Here is a 20,771-nt window from a genome sequence, read left to right as displayed (position 1 = left end):
ATACTTTAATATAGCACAAAAATAACCTTAAGGCAAATATTGTGTACAGTAGCAAGTACATGTGTTTTTATACATGTATAAATATGTAGGAAAATATAAAACAATAGCTAAATATGTTCTTCCTTTGCCTAAATAATGCTTTTTATTAAATAAAACTTGTGGATAAGTAAGCACTATGAAAATCCAGATTTAATTTACAGCAGTTATTATGAGCTAAAATATGCAACTGAAAAAATTAAATCTATACCTTAGCTATAGTTTAGCTTTTCATCTGCTTATGCATCAGTACAAGTGTTTTATAAAGAAACAAACTTAAAATATGTTTCTAAATAATATGTTTATTTTTTTTGCATAACTACATAAAATATGTTTAATTAAGATGACAGATCTGATTATGGAGTCTTTGTGAAGATGAATAGTTCAACAGATAGCTGTATGGAGCAGGTCAACTCAACAAAGTCATGTAAAAACATGGTAAGTTCTTTCTTTGTGGATCTACACTAGTTTTATTTAACTATATTTTGTTTTAGAATTGTTCTACCCAACAGTTAATTTGTTAATCCTTTTTCAGAAGTAAACTGAATATTGCTTTCATTTTATTAAACCATTGCCCTTTACACTGTCCACAACATCTGAAATTGAGATCAATGTTTACACTTTTTTTTCTGTAAATCATGTCAGTTGTTCAGGTTATTCCCATAGGGTTATTCCCAAAGAAATTCTGAAAGAAATAATAATTCTTGGGGGGTCAAAACAGTTAATAATGACTGTGGTCAAAACTAAGTGCGATATCTCATAAACATTTTATATTAAATGATATTGTTAACATATTATGCCAGCATTTCAATCTCTTCTCCAGTGTCAGAACAAAAATGTAAACAATAAAACATTATTAACTTCACCAGAAGAGGTCGCCGTGCTTACCTTATTTTGCAGCACTCGATGTCCCCAAAAATAACGTACTTACCTGTTCACCTGGCCATTTTCACTGCAGTTGTTTGTATGAGTGAGCTACGTTAAAGTTTTTCATTTAAATTTGCCGCCGAAAAGCTGAGAGACCAATAAAGTTGCGCGCCGTTTATTATGTTACACGCAAAACCAATGACGTTAACACGCTGTTTGTACTCCATCCTCAACGGTACGTGATGGGCTTTGTTTACATCGCGCGAACTCTAAAGTGATCGATATGTTTGAATAGTCGATATTTAAGAAAATGTGAAACTATATTAATGTGAATAATTAATAATTCACGGCTGCAGGTTTGTAATTTTGGACCTTTCATGGTGTTTCATAAACAGATAACGTTAGGCTAATTTAAAGAGGAAGTGGATAGGTAAATTAGCCTAAGTGAAGTGTAAAATTAGTGTGTCCACGAATGAAATATTTTGGTGTCATTTGTTAAATTAAAACAAGGGACTAAATTAATATTTGGTGGTCATCAAACAATTTGACCATGACTGAACTAAAATGAGGAGACGATTTCTGTATTACCCTCTGGCCAAGACTTTTTTTAGTAAGTCACGTGCATTACATTTTTATTAAAATTCAAGCTTTCGCATAAATGAGTCTGTATTTTTTTTTTCTTTTGTTGGTTCCTTCAAGATCCTTAGACTGAAGTATCTGTGGTTAAAAACTAAAGTTTAATAAAAGGGATACTGTTTTACAATTTTAAAATCAATTAAGATACTGTAAATGCAATTTATTCTCAGCTCTTTTTTACTCTTAAACCTTTTTTTATCTTAAACTGAATACTGCTAGGAAGGCAGTCATTCAGAAGGTACGGTATATGTTTTATGTAACAGACTTACAGATTAGTTTGCACAGAAAAAGCAAGCCAAATCTATGAACTAACTCCTGTATATGTTTATAACTTTAGGTAACCTAATCTTTACATCATTGAGCATCAAATGTCCTTTTTTTAACTAAAAATAGCTCTTTATTTACAGTATGTTGTTGATTATGTACATGTCTTTTTGATTCTTTCTAGACATCCGTGTGTGAGCAGCTGCTCTTAGGCCCATCAGTCAGTAGCTGTCAGGACCTTGTCCCTTTTGACTCCTTCATGAAAGCCTGTGAACTGGACATGTGCTACTGCAACAACAGCGCCACATCCTTTTGTATTTGCACAACCATTTCAGAATACTCTCGCCAGTGTATTCGGGCTGGTGGAAAGCCTGAACCATGGTGGACTGAGCAGTTCTGTGGTAAGTTATGAACTTTCAATCTGTTTCAAAAATATGAGACACAAGTTTACATTTGGATTTCACATATATAAAATAAATACAATGCAACATATATTTTAAATATATGTAGTCTCTTAAATATTTTTTCAACCATTGGGATTAAAATGTACATATATGTTAAAAATAATAGGATACATTTGTAATATATATATATATATATATATATATATATATATATATATATATATATATATATATATATGTATATGTGTATGTATATATATATTACAAATATGTGTGTGTGTGTGAGCAATTCCAGTGTTATGGATGTGACATTTGCAGTAAAAACTCAAAACATAAATTCGCATAGAAAGCAAATGTTAGCATTAAATTGAAACTTCTGCTTATATTTTACAGAACAACTGACCACAGAGTTAAGGGTTCAGAAAAACATCAATCTGTAAACATGTTTTGTACTTTAAATGAGGAAAATAAACATGCGTTATGGACGTGACAAAAAAAGTCTGCGCATTTACAGTATACAACATACTTTGTAGAAACTCTGTGAATTAAACTGCACAACCCAAAAGAAACAATGATAATCAAAATGATAAGAGTTGGCTCACTATAAAACAAAAATGATTGGTTTAATTTTGTTTAATATTTTCACATTTATGAGGAAAAAGTGTCGTTATGGATGTGGCATCTCTCTGTTATGGATGTGACAGATGTGAAATTGCCACTTGTGTGACTTTGGTAAATCCAACATAATAGTTTAAAAACATTGACAGATACATCAGAGTATTTTCTAAAGTACTGTAAAATACTTGTTTAAAAAAAAACAGAAATGGTTTCCGTATTTTGGTGAAAGCTTAATTATTTTCATGGCAAGGTTGACATTTGCACGGAATTGCTTGTAGCAGCCATATTTGCAATATTGAAATAAATATTTGAAATATATGTTGCATATATGACATTTTGCATATAAGCAATTCTGTGCAAATTTCAGTCCTACCAGTTTTCACCAAAATCAGAAACTGTTTCTGGGTTTTTAGATAAAGCATGTATTTTACAGTACTTCAGAAATACTCAAAAGTGCATCTGTCTGTGTTTTCAAACTATTATATTTGATTTACCAAAATCACACAAGTGGCAATTTCACAATTGTTACATCCATAACCAAGAGGTGTTACATCCATAATGACACTTTTTCTTCATAAATGTGAAAATATTAAATAAAATAAAACCAATCATTTTTGTTTTATAGTGAGCCAACTCTTATCATTTTGATTAGCATTGTTTCTTTTGGGTTGTGCAGTTTAATTAACAGAATTTTTACAAAGTATGTTGTATACTGTATAAATTTTTGTCACATGCATATATTTTACATTACATTATTACATTTACATTATTTTATATTATACATTCATGTTTATTTTACTCATTTTAGGTACAAAATATGTTTACAGATTGATATTTTTCTTGCCCCTTAACTCTGTGGTCAGTTGTTCTGGAAAATAAAAACTGCAAATGTCACATCCATAACACTGGAATTGCTCATATGTGAAATTCAAAATATTATTTTGTACGTCATATGTGATTTGCCAATATTTCTATGTGGATATCTTGTAGGAAAATCATGTCCTTATCAAAATATGGTGCACAGAGAATGTGAAAACCCTTGCATCAACACTTGTTCAAACCCTGACAGAGGTCTGATTTGTGAAGGCCACTGTATTGATGGGTGTTTCTGTCCAGAAGGTAATATGTAATTTGTAAAATTGTGTTAGCTTTTACAGTAAAATTCTAAATTATTTCTTTATTAACCAAATGGCTGCATGGATTGTCATGTTATACTGTAGGATACCTGTTTGATGACCTGACTAATAGAGGCTGTATTGCTGAGAGTCAGTGCGGCTGCATCCATGATGGAAAAATCTATGAGCATGGAGAGACTTATAGGAGTAACTGTGAAGAATGGTAAATATATAATTATTTTACATTACTTTTTAAATTTGTGCATAAATTATGTGTTGCGAAAATCATACTTCTTGCCCCGCTATGGAGTTTTCATTCTTGGTACTTTAATATTGGTAACTAATAATCCCTTTTACACTTAAGCATCTTTATATAATATTTCTCTAAATGCTCTTAGTTTTAGCGGTGGCTCTTCAAGTAAATATTATTTATTATTATTATTTAAAATTGTTTGTTTAAGATCCTGAATAAGTAAGACAGTGCACATCCATACAAAATGACCTACTTGTATTATAATTATATCTACAGTACCTGTGAGGATAGAAGGTGGCAATGTACCACAAACCTGTGCCATGGAACCTGCTCAGTTTATGGAGATGGCCATTACATTACATTTGATGGAAAGCCATACACTTTCAGTGGAGACTGTGAATACACATTAGTCGGGGTAAGTATAGAATTAATCTATACAAGTTCTAGTGAATCTACAAATGACATTGAGTCCTGGTTTTAAAGGGATAGTTCATCCAAAATATGAACCTTTCCTCATTGTTTACTCATACTCTCGTGGTTCTAAACGATAATGAGTTTCTTTCTTCTGCTGAACACGAAGTGAAGTTTATTTAGAAAATAATTTCGAGAGGATCACGTGCTTATGATTGCTTGCAGCTGGCCTTGCATTATTCAATTTATGATTCACCAATTAGACGATTCCTAAGCCACTATAAATACACTGAGGCTGCGTCCGAAACCGCACACTTCCATACTATATAGTACGCTAAAATCAGTATGTGAGCCGAGTAGTATGTCCGAATTCATAGAATTTGAAAATCAGTATGCGAGAAGTACCCGGATGACTTACTACTTCCGGCGAGATTCTGGAGTGCGCATCCCATGCATGCTGTACTATCCCATAATGCCCCGCGAGCGAATTCATGAATGGGAGTAAGGAAATGCAAATTATGCAGGTAGGTCACGTGACTATGTCAAATGGCGGATGTAGTACGTCCAAATTCCATTCATACTTTTCACATTCATACTGTATCGAACGCACTTTTCTAACGGCCGAGTAGTACGTTTAAATTCAAATGCAGTACCTACTAAGTAGTAGGCGGTTTCGGACGCAGCCTAAGTTCCATATCACAGCCATCTTCGTTTTGAAGAATCCCCCTTCCACCCCTACTCCTCCTCCTTTCGTAGATGAGTGGTACAGTGGCCCAGTGGTTAGCACTATTGCCTCACAGCAAGAACGTTACTGGTTCTAGTCCTTACCAAGCCAGCAAGTTTACACGTTCTCCTCTTGCTCATGTGTTTTTCCACCAGTTTCCTCCCACCGTCCAAAAACATGCAGCTTAAATTAATTGACTAATCCATACACCATATACTTGCACCTAGTTTGTAGTTATCTCTTAAGAGCAATCACGATCTGTTCATTAGCTACTATAGCAGGGGGGTCTCGAACTCAAATGGGAGGGAGCCCCGTGCTCAAGGATCTTATGAGCTTAGGGTCTTTCCTGGGACAGCATGCCAAACACGCTTTATAATCAATACTCAGCTAAGTGTGAACTCTTAAAATAAAGTATTCTGAAAAATGTTGGGGAAAAAAGCAGCCATTAACATTCATAGTATAATCAAAAAATACAAAAATGCAAATTTTACCAGCATTCTTTAATATTTCTTCCTTTGAGTTCAACGGAAGAAAGAAACTCAGGTTTGGAAAGATTAGAGAATACATAAATGATGACAGAATGTTTATTTTTGGGTGAACTGTCCCATTAAGGTGCATTTGTTCCAGTTTTATATCAAATGGACAATGCTAAATTCAGCTATAAATGTATAAATGTTTTGAGCTGGTCCACTTTTGACCACCTCTAAAAGTAGCTGAAAATGCATTTGATGGAGTTGCTTTCATAGTGTAGATTATCACATGATCAAACAGCCACAAAAAAACAGCTACTGATAAAAACAGGTCGCTTTATGAGATGTTGTGAGAAAGCACTCCACATTAACTCCACATTGTAACAAGGCCTGGTTGATAGACCCTTGCCTTAATTAGGGAATTTCTATGATCTGTTGGGAATATTTCGATCCAGTATTATTAATAAAACAATAGTAAGAAAAAAAAGATCAACTGTAATGTGCATTTCTTGATTTATACAGGATTTTTGTGGTCATGTCAGCGCCAATAGTACTTTCAGAGTTCTCTCTGAAAACATACCATGTGATTTTATTGGCACCACTTGCTCTAAAGCTATCAGACTCCTGCTTGGGGTAAGAGTGCTTTGACTGCTTCATTATTATATATTATATTCATATATAAATATTATGTATAAAAAACTTATAAATGAACATAAAACATATATAAATAATCTTTATATACATATATAAACATGTAATAATAGCAATATTATACAGTAATATGTATGTAATTAACTAATATTCCTCTGTCAGAACAAGGAATTCAGGCTGTCTGATGGAGGTTATCAGATTCTTCATAGAGATCAGGGGCTGGATATTCCTTACCGAATTTTGGTAAGAGGAATATACACGGTCCTTGATGCAAGCAATGGTTTAACTGTCATGTGGGACCAGAGGAAAAACATGTTCATCAAACTCAACCCAAACTTCAAGGTGAGAAATGAATGTGTAGATTTAATCACACATTTTTTAACCAATATATATTGCATGATGTCAGTTAATGTGTATCCTCTACCACAGGGTTCTGTTTGTGGTCTTTGCGGAAACTATGATGGAAACTCAAACAATGACTTCATGTTGAGAAATCGCGAGGTGGAAACTAATCAATTGAAGTTTGTAAGCGATTGGAAAGAATCCTCTATCTGTTCTGTGGCCACAGAAATGAGAAATCCCTGCTCAAGCAACCCTTACAAGCATTCATGGGTTCAGAAACAATGCAGTATCATTAGGAGTGAAGTTTTTCAGGCTTGTCATTCACATGTATGTTAACACACACCACAGTGAGCTCATACTATAACCTGTTCGTTCTTGTAGAGATAATTAAACTGCTTTTTCTTCTGATAAGGTGGATCCCAATCATTTTTATGATGCCTGTGTGAGAGACTCATGTGGTTGTGTTAGTGGTGGCGATCGTGACTGTTTGTGTGGCGCTATAGCTGCTTATGCACAAGCCTGTAATGATGCTGGAAACTGTGTTGCCTGGAGAACACCCAAACTATGCCGTGAGTCACTGATAATTTTCTGATTTTATTTTGAATCACAACTGCCTAAAAGATACCAGCACAATAACCTCTTTGTTTGGTTGTTTTTTTTTTCCTACAGCATTGTTCTGTGATTATTACAACCCTTCTGGTGGATGTGAGTGGCATTACAAACCTTGTGGAGCTCCCTGCATACAGACATGCAGGAATCCAGATGGACAATGCTCAAATCAGATCTTATCACTTGAAGGTATTTAAAGGAATGTTTAGGCAACTGAAAATGTTTTTATTTCTCATTTGAGCTTGGAAGATATTTGGGTTAGGGTTAATTCTAAAGGAACATGCCAGTTTATTTTAAAATTAAATGCTATAACTAAAGAAAAGTTTAGAATTATTATTATTATCATTATTATAATTACAGTAACTTCAAATTGGGTGATTTTATAAAACAATTAAATTGCTTGCACCCTGATCATTTCTGCTTGAAATGTTGCCTTTTCAATTGAAAATTATTACATTTACCAAGAAAGTAAAGCATATTATTGCTTATAATTTCTTGCAAATAAAATTCTAACCATTAAGCCTGTGTCATTACTATATATCTTAGATAGACTGGTGCTTTGGAGGGCGTCTCAAACCAAATTTTGGGTGATCGCAAATGTGGATGCCTGACTGCAGCTGTATCTCACATATTATTTTCTTTTCTTTTGTAAGGGTGTTATCCAAAATGTCCCTCTGAATATCCTTACTTTGATGAGGATTCAATGAAATGTGTTAAGAGGGAACAGTGTGGCTGCTTTGACAAACACGGGGATTATTACATCAACCAGAAGCCAGTTCCTTCAACAGAAAACTGTCAAACATGGTATGCTATCGTTTTCATGTAAAAAATTTCAGCCAATTGTTATAAAATGTTGTTTTAATTATATAACACTATTTCTTAAAGCTACTGCAATTTAAGCAAGATCATCTGCACATACAATGCATCTGGTAAGAAATAAATGTTTAGACCTTTGCCTTACATGCATTCTTACTGAGGCACTTAACTGAGTAAATGTCTTTACTCCTTATTTTGCAGCATGCACCTGTGCATTCAAAGGGAACACCTATCAGTATGGGGATACAATATATAATACTACAGATGGGCTTGGAAGCTGCATGACAGCTGTCTGTGAAGAAAATGGAGTAGTTCAAAAGACTTCATACACTTGTCAAACTTCACATCCAACTACAACGTCTATTCCAACAACTATCTTTGACTTCTCCAGTAAACCAACGGGTAACTGTTTTACTACTACCATGTCATGTGCAACTAGTTTTTAACTGCGTTTTTTTGTGTGTCAAATTGTCAAAAAGTGATAAACATTATAGTTGGAAAATTAAATAAACCAAAAGTAGGTGGCAGCAAATCACTGTTTTTATTACTCAATCATGAATTCAAAACGAGATTCATAGTCATATAGTCATAGTCATCATCAAACAGGTAACTTAAGCTCATTGGTGGCTTCAGTGTTCATTGAACTTGAAAATGAGCAATAGGCAATATCTGCTTAGATTTTCAGTTGTATTTTAATATTATAAACATTAAAAGTTATTTAAATATTGTAAACAAATCATAGGCAATAATGATTTCTCTTCAAAAGTATTTTGTTGTTAGTCTTCTATATGACTTTAAAACCTCTTCAGTGTGTGTGAGGACATAAATTCCTCTAAATGTTGACTTTTATGAAATAGCATTAAATTTATCTGTAACCAGTTGATGCAGTTTATTTCAAGAAATGGCTTAAGCCTGGTTTATACGTCTGCGTCAAGTGATCGGTGTGACCCACAGTGCATGCAAAGCGCGTAGCTGTGTTATTATACTTCTGTGCGCCGTTTCTGTTGCTCTGCCAAATAGTTGGCAGTGCTGTGTTTATGTTCTTCTGTATCGAGTTTCTTTGCTGGTGTTTTGTTTTTTCTGAATGCTTCCTTAATATACAAGTGGTAAAAACTTGCTTATTTTGAGGCAGGAACCGGCGGACGTACAACAACTTTAACTATGAGGTAAACAACACAAAACAAAACATTCCACTTGGAGCTCCTTCACGGGACTACACTTGTAAACAATTGCTCCATCGGACTCGCGCGGCTCTCGGTCCCGCCCACACTCGTCAGCGCTACCAAGCCGACCAATCACAGAGCTTGCGCTATGCGTTGTGCGACGTGTAGTTACATTTTTTGAGATGTGCGCTACAGCAACGGCGAGGCTATGCGTCCATGCGTAGGCCACGCCGTAGCAAACATGTGCACTTGACACAGAAGTATAAATCAGCCTTTAGTGGCCATAAAGTGTAGTGAATCTTAAATGTAACATTATCTGTGTATAATCAAATTCTCTTATTATATGAATTAATTTAGCCTTTACAATTTTATTGCAGAGACAACAGTGACAGGAATATCAACCAAATACACCACAGAAGCTGCTCCTACAAAGACGCTATTTTCATTCAGTACATCCCCCACCACAGCAAGTATATCTACAACTCCAAAAACAACAACTGTTTCTGTATCTACAACAGGTCTCCCAAAAAGCACGCCTATACCACCAACAACACCAATAATTCAGTTATCCACTGTTACAACCAGCTTATCAACATCAGTAGAGTTTACTGTAACCGGCTCAAGAACATCTCAAACATCCAGACCTTTAGAGCCAACCACACTTACTTCTACCCCTGAATGTAACTGTTATTGGTCAAAATGGCATGACTTTGGTGGACCAACAAACGGTCCAGATGGTGGTGAGTTAGTACCTATTGAAAGAATAGCAGACACCTTATGCTCAGCATTAAAAGAAATAGAGTGTCGTGCAAAACAATATCCCAGAGTTCCTCTTTCACAGCTTGGTCAGGCTGTGAAGTGCAATAATGAAGATGGACTAGTATGCTTAAACAAGAACCAAAGTCTTGCACAGCAATGCTTTGACTATGAGATTAGAGCATTCTGTTGTGATGAAAACTGTGCCAACATGACCACACAGACCTATATTACAGCTCCTAAATCTTCAACAAGCAACCATGCACTATTAGGTACAACATCAGTAGTTCAACATACCTCTAGTGATGGACATATATTCACAGGTTCAACAGCTCCGGTTTCTGCTGGTACACCTTCACCAACATTTTCATCTAGCATGCCTACACCGCTTACCATGGCATCAGTGAACCTTATTTCTTCCACTAAGACTGTTGTTTCAACAAACCCATTAAAAACTTCACCAACATTCACACCATTGATAACAAATAACTTTACTTTCAGCCCTGGATGTAATTGTCATTGGTCAGATTGGAATGATTTTGGTGGACCAACAGCAGGTCCAGATGGAGGTGAAATAGTAACATTTGAAAGAATATCTGACATCTATGCCACCATATGCTCATCACTAAAAGAAATACAGTGTCGTGCAAAACATTATCCCGCAGTTTCTCTTTTACAGCTTGGTCAGGTTGTGAAGTGCGATACAATAGATGGACTAGTTTGCCTGAATAAACACCAAGGCCTTGCACAACAATGCTATGACTATGAGATTAGAGTATTATGTTGTGATGAAAACTGTGACAAGATCACAACACAGACCTTTAGTACAGCTCCTATAACATCTTTAACAAGCAAACATGTACCATCAGGTTCAACATCAACAATCCAAATATCATCCAGTGTTTCAGTTATATCCACTAATACATCAATGGAAACTTCCCCTGGTATGCCTTTAACAACTGTCTCAGGTGGCATGTCTACACCACCAATTACAAAATCAACAAGTTTTATTTCTTCCACTAATACCAGCACTTCAACAACCCCATCCAAAACATCTCCAACATTCACAACATCAAAAACAGGGACCTTTACTTCTAGCCCTGAATGTAATTGTCATTGGTCAGATTGGAATGACTTTGGTGGCCTAACAACAGGTCCTGATGGTGGTGAAATAGTACCCATTGAAACAATAACTAAGACTTTTCATGTATGCTCAACACCAAAGGAACTACAATGTCGTGCAAAACGCTATCCTGGAGTTCCTGTTTCACAGCTAGGTCAGGTTATAAAGTGTAATACAATAGATGGACTAGTTTGCTTAAACAGACACCAAGGACTTACACAGCAATGCTATGATTATGAGGTTCGATTATTCTGTTGTGATGAAAACTGTGGCAACATTACAACACAGACCTCAAGTACTGATCCAGCAACAATGTCAACAAGTACAAAAGAAACAGTTCAAAGTTCAGCCTCTGGTCCAAGCAACCCAACGACTACACAAGCAATTTCCAGAGCTACACCTTTACCTGCGTTTTCTACAGTCATGTCTACACCATTGACTGAAACAACATCAGTTCAGAATTACTCCAGCTTTACAAGCATATCTACAACTACAACAACAGAAAGGATTTCAACACCATCAACAATTGATTCACCATCCTCAACAATGAAAACAAGCACCCTTATTTCTACATCTGGATGCAATTGTCATTGGTCAGATTGGAGTGATCATGGTGGCTCAACAACAGGTCCTGATGGTGGTGAAGTAATTTCTATTGAAACAATAATTGAATCCAGTTCAAGCACATGCTCAGCAATTAAAGAAATACAGTGTCGTGCAAAACGTTACCCTGGAGTTCCCCTTTCACAGCTCGGCCAGGATGTGAAGTGCAATACAATAGATGGACTAGTTTGCTTGAATAAACACCAAGGACTTACACAGCAATGCTATGACTATGACATTAGGGTATTGTGTTGTGATGAAAACTGCGACAACATAACTACACAGACTTTTAGTACAGCTCCAACAACATTATCATCAACAAGCTTCAATTTACCATCAAGTCCAACATCAACAGTTCAAATATCCTCCAGTGTTTCAGTCATATCCACCGATACATCCATAAAAACTCCTACTAGTATGCCTTTAACAACTGTCTCAGGTGACAAGTCTTCACCACCAACTACTACATTTACAAGTCATATTTCTTCCACTAATACCAGCACTTCAACAACCCCATCCAAAACATCTCCAACATTCACAACATTGAAAACAGGGACCTTTACTTCTAGCCCTGAATGTAATTGTCATTGGTCAGATTGGAATGACTTTGGTGGCTTAACAACAGGTCCTGATGGTGGTGAAATAGTACCCATTGAAAGGATAACTGAGACTTTTTATTTATGCTCAACACCAAAGGAAGTACAATGTCGTGCCAAACGCTATCCTGGAGTTCCTCTTGCACAGCTAGGTCAGGTTATAAAGTGTAATACAATAGATGGACTAGTTTGCTTGAACAGACACCAAGGACTTACACAGCAATGCTATGATTATGAGATTCGATTATTCTGTTGTGATGAAAACTGCGACAACATTACAACACAGACCTCAAGTACTGATCCAGCAACAATGTCAACAAGTACAAAACAAACAGTCCAAAGTTCAGCCTCTGGTCCAAGCAACCCAACGACTACACAAGCAATGCCCACAGCTACAGCTTTACCTGCATTGTCTACAGGCGTGACTACAACACTGACTGAAACAACATCAGTCCAGAATTACTCCAACTTTACAAGCATATCTACAACTCCAACAACAAATACTTTTTCAAGCCCATCAAAAATTCATTCGACACCCACAACAATGAAAACAAGCACCCTTATTTCCACATCTGGATGCAATTGTCATTGGTCAGATTGGAGCGATCATGGTGGCTCAACAACAGGTCCTGATGGTGGTGAAGTAATTTCTATTGGTTCAATAATTGAATCCAGTTCAAACAGATGCTCAGCAATTAAAAAAATACAGTGTCGTGCAAAACGTTACCCTGGAGTTCCGCTTTCACAACTTGGCCAGGATGTGAAGTGCAATACAATAGATGGACTAGTTTGCTTCAACAGAAACCAAGGACTTACACAGCAATGCTATGATTATGAGGTTAGATTATTTTGTTGTGATGAAAACTGCGACAGCATAACTACACAGACTTTTAGTACAGCTCCAACAACATTATCATCAACAAGCTTCAATTTACCATCAAGTACAACATCAACAGTTCAAATATCCTCCAGTGTTTCAGTCATATCCACCGATACATCCATGAAAACTCCTACTAGTATGCCTTTAACAACTGTCTCAGGTGACAAGTCTTCACCACCAACTACTACATTAACAAGTCATATTTCTTCCACTTATACCAGCACTTCAACAACCCCATCCAAAACATCTCCAACATTCACAACATCGAAAACAGGGACCTTTACTTCTATTCCTGAATGTAATTGTCATTGGTCAGATTGGAATGACTTTGGTGGCTTAACAACAGGTCCTGATGGTGGTGAAATAGTACCCATTGAAAGGATAACTGAGACTTTTTATTCATGCTCAACACCAAAGGAAGTACAATGTCGTGCCAAACGCTATCCTGGAGTTCCTGTTTCACAGCTAGGACAGGTTATAAAGTGTAATACAATAGATGGACTAGTTTGCTTGAACAGACACCAAGGACTTACACAGCAATGCTATGATTATGAGGTTAGATTATTCTGTTGTGATGAAAACTGCGACAACATTACAACACAGACCTCAAGTACTGATCCAGCAACAATGTCAACAAGTACAAAACAAACAGTCCAAAGTTCAGCCTCTGGTCCAAGCAACCCAACGACTACACAAGCAATGCCCACAGCTACAGTTTTACCTGCATTGTCTACAGGCGTGACTACAACACTGACTGAAACAACATCAGTCCAGAATTACTCCAACTTTACAAGCATATCTACAACTCCAACAACAAATACTTTTTCAAGCCCATCAACAATTGATTCACCATCCTCAACAATGAAAACAAGCACCCTTATTTCTACATCTGGATGCAATTGTCATTGGTCAGATTGGAGCGATCATGGTGGCTCAACAACAGGTCCTGATGGTGGTGAAGTAATTTCTATTGAATCAATAATTAAATCCAGTTCAAGCACATGCTCAGCAATTAAAGAAATACAGTGTCGTGCAAAACGTTACCCTGGAGTTCCGCTTTCACAGCTTGGCCAGGATGTGAAGTGCAATATAATAGATGGACTAGTTTGCTTGAATAAACACCAAGGACTTACACAGCAATGCTATGACTATGACATTAGGGTATTGTGTTGTGATGAAAACTGCGACAACATAACTACACAGACTTTTAGTACAGCTCCAACAACATTATCATCAACAAGCTTCAATTTACCATCAAGTCCAACATCAACAGTTCAAATATCCTCCAGTGTTTCAGTCATATCCACCGATACATCCATAAAAACTCCTACTAGTATGCCTTTAACAACTGTCTCAGGTGACAAGTCTTCACCACCAACTACTACATTAACAAGTCATATTTCTTCCACTAATACCAGCACTTCAACAACCCCATCCAAAACATCTCCAACATTCACAACATCGAAAACAGGGACTTTAACTTCTAGCCCTGAATGCAATTGTCAGTGGTCAGATTGGAATGACTTTGGTGGCTTAACAACAGGTCCTGATGGTGGTGAAATAGTACCCATTGAAAGGATAACTGAGACTTTTTATTCATGCTCAACACCAAAGGAAGTACAATGTCGTGCCAAACGCTATCCTGGAGTTCCTGTTTCACAGCTAGGTCAGGTTATAAAGTGTAATACAATAGATGGACTAGTTTGCTTGAACAGACACCAAGGACTTACACAGCAATGTTATGATTATGAGGTTCGATTATTCTGTTGTGATGAAAACTGCAGCAACATTACAACACAGACCTCAAGTACTGATCCAGCAACAATATCAACAAGTACAAAACAAACAGTCCAAAGTTCAGCCTCTGGTCCAAGCAACCCAACGACTACACAAGCAATGCCCACAGCTACAGCTTTACCTGCATTGTCTACAGGCGTGACTACAACACTGAGTGAAACAACATCAGTCCAGAATTACTCCAACTTTACAAGCATATCTACAACTCCAACAACAAATACTTTTTCAAGCCCATCAACAATTCATTCGACACCCACAACAATGAAAACAAGCACCCTTATTTCAACATCTGGATGCAATTGTCATTGGTCAGATTGGAGTGATCATGGTGGCTCAACAACAGGTCCTGATGGTGGTGAAGTCATTTCTATTGAATCAATAATTAAATCCAGTTTAAGCACATGCTCAGCAATTAAAGAAATACAGTGTCGTGCAAAACGTTACCCTGGAGTTCCTCTTTCACAGCTTGGCCAGGATGTGAAGTGCAATATAATAGATGGACTAGTTTGCTTAAATAAACACCAAGGACTTACACAGCAATGCTATGACTATGACATTAGGGTATTGTGTTGTGATGAAAACTGTGATAACATAACTACACAGACTTTTAGTACAGCTTCAACAACAGTATCATCAACAAGCTTACATTTACCATCAAGTACAACATCAACAGTTCAAATATCCTCCAGTGTTTCAGTCATATCCACCGATACATCCATAAAAACTCCTACTAGTATGCCTTTAACAACTGTCTCAGGTGACAAGTCTTCACCACCAACTACTACAATAACAAGTCATATTTCTTCCACTTATACCAGCACTTCAACAACCCCATCCAAAACATCTCCAACATTCACAACATCGAAAACAGGGACCTTTACTTCTATTCCTGAATGCAATTGTCATTGGTCAGATTGGAATGACTTTGGTGGCTTAACAACAGGTCCTGATGGTGGTGAAATAGTACCCATTGAAAGGATAACTGAGACTTTTTATTCATGCTCAACACCAAAGGAAGTACAATGTCGTGCCAAACGCTATCCTGGAGTTCCTGTTTCACAGCTAGGTCAGGTTATAAAGTGTAATACAATAGATGGACTAGTTTGCTTGAACAGACACCAAGGACTTACACAGCAATGCTATGATTATGAGGTTCGATTATTTTGTTGTAATGAAAACTGCGGCAACATTACAACACAGACCTCAAGTACTGATCCAGCAACAATGTCAACAAGTACAAAACAAACAGTCCAAAGTTCAGCCTCTGGTCCAAGCAACCCAACGACTACACAAGCAATGCCCACTGCTACAGCTTTACCTGCATTGTCTACAGGCTTGACTACAACACTGACTGAAACAACATCAGTCCAGAATTACTCCAACTTTACAAGCATATCTACAACTCCAACAACAAATACTTTTTCAAGCCCATCAACAATTCATTCGACACCCACAACAATGAAAACAAGCACCCTTATTTCTACATCTGGATGCAATTGTCATTGGTCAGATTGGAGTGATCATGGTGGCTCAACAACAGGTCCCGATGGTGGTGAAGTCATTTCTATTGAATCAATAATTGAATCCAGTTCAAGCAGATGCTCAGCAATTAAAGAAATACAGTGTCGTGCAAAACGTTACCCTGGAGTTCCGCTTTCACAACTTGGCCAGGATGTGAAGTGCAATACAATAGATGGACTAGTTTGCTTCAACAGAAACCAAGGACTTACACAGCAATGCTATGACTATGAGGTTAGATTATTTTGTTGTGATGAAAACTGCGACAGCATAACTACACAGACTTTTAGTACAGCTCCAACAACATTATCATCAACAAGCTTCAATTTACCATCAAGTACAACATCAACAGTTCAAATATCCTCCAGTGTTTCAGTCATATCCACCGATACATCCATGAAAACTCCTACTAGTATGCCTTTAACAACTGTCTCAGGTGACAAGTCTTCACCACTAACTACTACATTAACAAGTCATATTTCTTCCACTAATACCAGCACTTCAACAACCCCATCCAAAACATCTCCAACATTCACAACATCGAAAACAGGGACCTTTACTTCTATTCCTGAATGTAATTGTCATTGGTCAGATTGGAATGACTTTGGTGGCTTAACAACAGGTCCTGATGGTGGTGAAATAGTACCCATTGAAAGGATAACTGAGACTTTTTATTCATGCTCAACACCAAAGGAAGTACAATGTCGTGCAAAACGCTATCCTGGAGTTCCTGTTTCACAGCTTGGTCAGGTTATAAAGTGTAATACAATAGATGGACTAGTTTGCTTAAACAGACACCAAGGACTTACACAGCAATGCTATGATTATGAGGTTAGATTATTCTGTTGTGATGAAAACTGCGACAACATTACAACACAGACCTCAAGTACTGATCCAGCAACAATGTCAACAAGTACAAAACAAACAGTCCAAAGTTCAGCCTCTGGTCCAAGCAACCCAACGACTACACAAGCAATGCCCACAGCTACAGTTTTACCTGCATTGTCTACAGGCGTGACTACAACACTGACTGAAACAACATCAGTCCAGAATTACTCCAACTTTACAAGCATATCTACAACTCCAACAACAAATACTTTTTCAAGCCCATCAACAATTGATTCACCATCCTCAACAATGAAAACAAGCACCCTTATTTCTACATCTGGATGCAATTGTCATTGGTCAGATTGGAGCGATCATGGTGGCTCAACAACAGGTCCTGATGGTGGTGAAGTAATTTCTATTGAATCAATAATTAAATCCAGTTCAAGCACATGCTCAGCAATTAAAGAAATACAGTGTCGTGCAAAACGTTACCCTGGAGTTCCGCTTTCACAGCTTGGCCAGGATGTGAAGTGCAATATAATAGATGGACTAGTTTGCTTGAATAAACACCAAGGACTTACACAGCAATGCTATGACTATGACATTAGGGTATTGTGTTGTGATGAAAACTGCGACAACATAACTACACAGAGTTTTAGTACAGCTCCAACAACATTATCATCAACAAGCTTCAATTTATCATCAAGTCCAACATCAACAGTTCGAATATCCTCCAGTGTTTCAGTCATATCCACCGATACATCCATAAAAACTCCTACTAGTATGCTTTTAACAACTGTCCCAGGTGACAAGTCTTCACCACCAACTACTACATTTACAAGTCATATTTCTTCCACTAATACCAGCACTTCAACAACCCCATCCAAAACATCTCCAACATTCACAACATTGAAAACAGGGACTTTAACTTCTAGCCCTGAATGTAATTGTCATTGGTCAGATTGGAATGACTTTGGTGGCTTAACAACAGGTCCTGATGGTGGTGAAATAGTACCCATTGAAAGGATAACTGAGGCTTTTTATTCATGCACAACACCAAAGGAAGTACAATGTCGTGCCAAACGCTATCCTGAAGTTCCTGTTTCACAGCTAGGACAGGTTATAAAGTGTAATACAATAGATGGACTAGTTTGCTTGAACAGACACCAAAGACTTACACAGCAATGTTATGATTATGAGGTTCGATTATTCTGTTGTGATGAAAACTGCGACAACATTACAACACAGACCTCAAGTACTGATCCAGCAACAATGTCAACAAGTACAAAACAAACAGTCCAAAGTTCAGCCTCTGGTCCAAGCAACCCAACGACTACACAAGCAATGCCCACAGCTACAGCTTTACCTGCATTGTCTACAGGCGTGACTACAACACTGACTGAAACAACATCAGTCCAGATTTACTCCAACTTTACAAGCATATCTACAACTCCAAAAACAAATACTTTTTCAAGCCCATCAACAATTAATTCGACACCCACAACAATGAAAACAAGCACCCTTATTTCCACATCTGGATGCAATTGTCATTGGTCAGATTGGAGTGATCATGGTGGCTCAACAACAGGTCCTGATGGTGGTGAAGTAATTTCTATTGAATCAATAATTAAATCCAGTTCAAGCACATGCTCAGCAATTAAAGAAATACAGTGTCGTGCAAAACGTTACCCTGGAGTTCCTCTTTCACAGCTTGGCCAGGATGTGAAGTGCAATATAATAGATGGACTAGTTTGCTTGAATAAACACCAAGGACTTACACAGCAATGCTATGACTATGACATTAGGGTATTGTGTTGTGATGAAAACTGCGACAACATAACTACACAGACTTTTAGTACAGCTCCAACAACATTATCATCAACAAGCTTCAATTTATCATCAAGTCCAACATCAACAGTTCAAATGTCCTCCAGTGTTTCAGTCATATCCCCCGATACATCCATAAAAACTCCTACTAGTATGCCTTTAACAACTGTCTCAGGTGACAAGTCTTCACCACCAACTACTACATTAACAAGTCATATTTCTTCCAGTAATACCAGCACTTCAACAACCCCATCCAAAACATCTCCAACATTCACAACATCGAAAACAGGGACCTTTACTTCTAGTCCTGAATGTAATTGTCATTGGTCAGATTGGAATGACTTTGGTGGCTTAACAACAGGTCCTGATGGTGGTGAAATAGTACCCATTGAAAGGATAACTGAGACATTTTATTCATGCTCAACACCAAAGGAACTACAATGTCGTGCAAAACGCTATCCTGGAGTTCCTGTTTCACAGCTTGGTCAGGTAATAAAGTGTAATACAATAGATGGACTAGTTTGCTTGAACAGAGACCAAGGACTTACACAGCAATGCTATGACTATGAGATTCGATTATTCTGTTGTGATGAAAACTGCAGCAACATTACAACACAGACCTCAAGTACTGATCCAGCAACAATGTCAACAAGTACAAAACAAACAGTCCAAAGTTCAGCCTCTGGTCCAAGCAACCCAACAACTACACAAGCAATTTCCAGAGCTACACCTTTACCTGCGTTGTCTACAGGCGTGACTACAACACTGACTGAAACAACATCAGTCCAGAGTTACTCCAACTTTACAAGCATATCCACAACTCCAACAGCAAATACTTTTTCAAGCCCATCAACAATTCATTTGACACCCACAACAATGAAAACAAGCACCCTTATTTCCACATCTGGATGCAATTGTCATTGGTCAGATTGGAGTGATCATGGTGGCTCAACAACAGGTCCTGATGGTGGTTATGTAATTTCTATTGGTTCAATAATTGAATCCAGTTCAAACAGATGCTCAGCAATTAAAGAAATACAGTGTCGTGCAAAACGTTACCCTGGAGTTCCTCTTTCACAGCTTGGCCAGGATGTGAAGTGCAATATAATAGATGGACTAGTTTGCTTGAATAAACACCAAGGCATTGCACAGCAATGCTATGACTATGACATTAGAGTATTGTGTTGTGATGAAAACTGTGAAAACATAACTACACAGACTTTTAGTACAGCTCCAACATTATCATCAACAAGCTTCAATTTATCATCAAGTCCAACATCAACAGTTCAAATATCCTCCAGTGTTTCAGTCATATCCACCGATACATCCATAAAAACTCCTATTAGTATGCCTTTAACAACTGTCTCAGGTGACAAGTCTTCACCACCAACTACTACATTAACAAGTCATATTTCTTCCACTAATACCAGCACTTCAACAACCCCATCCAAAACATCTCCAACA

The 20,771-nt window shown here is 37.2% G+C and overlaps 1 protein-coding gene across 2 annotated transcripts; it reads left to right on the top strand.

The window, feature by feature from the left end:
• The first annotated feature begins 932 nt into the window (after positions 1-932).
• Positions 933-8,981, top strand: LOC101885543 (mucin-2). Of its 2 annotated transcripts, none has more exons than XM_087262269.1 (13): positions 933-1,138; positions 1,988-2,204; positions 3,816-3,944; positions 4,046-4,163; positions 4,470-4,608; positions 6,321-6,431; positions 6,612-6,791; positions 6,879-7,118; positions 7,204-7,360; positions 7,461-7,589; positions 8,054-8,204; positions 8,286-8,329; positions 8,418-8,981. In XM_087262269.1, exons 2-13 carry the CDS (start codon positions 2,063-2,065, stop codon positions 8,660-8,662), a joined length of 1,785 nt encoding a protein of 594 aa, XP_087118395.1. In that variant the 5' UTR covers positions 933-1,138; positions 1,988-2,062; the 3' UTR covers positions 8,663-8,981. The 2 variants fall into 2 exon arrangements, with proteins under 2 accessions (XP_087118395.1, XP_087118396.1); XM_087262270.1 differs by having other exon boundaries at positions 1,110-1,513.
• Positions 8,982-20,771: the final 11,790 nt, after the last annotated feature.

This window comes from Danio rerio, chromosome 7, assembly GCF_052040795.2.
Source record: "Danio rerio strain M-AB ecotype USA chromosome 7, GRCz13ab, whole genome shotgun sequence".
NCBI lineage: Eukaryota > Metazoa > Chordata > Actinopteri > Cypriniformes > Danionidae > Danio > Danio rerio.
Note: the sequence above shows the minus strand (reverse complement) of the source record. Positions and strands in the feature narration are given on the sequence as shown.

What these genes read in the sequence shown, in the direction of transcription:
- LOC101885543 (XM_087262269.1), top strand. Translation starts at nt 2,063, where the DNA reads ATGAAAGCCTGTGAACTGGACATGTGCTACTGCAACAACAGCGCCACA. An exon ending in TGGGTGTTTCTGTCCAGAAG is followed by an intron (nt 3,945 to 4,045) that starts GTAATATGTAAT and finishes GTTATACTGTAG; the next exon opens with GATACCTGTTTGATGACCTG. An exon ending in ACAGAAAACTGTCAAACATG is followed by an intron (nt 8,205 to 8,285) that starts GTATGCTATCGT and finishes TATTTCTTAAAG; the next exon opens with CTACTGCAATTTAAGCAAGA.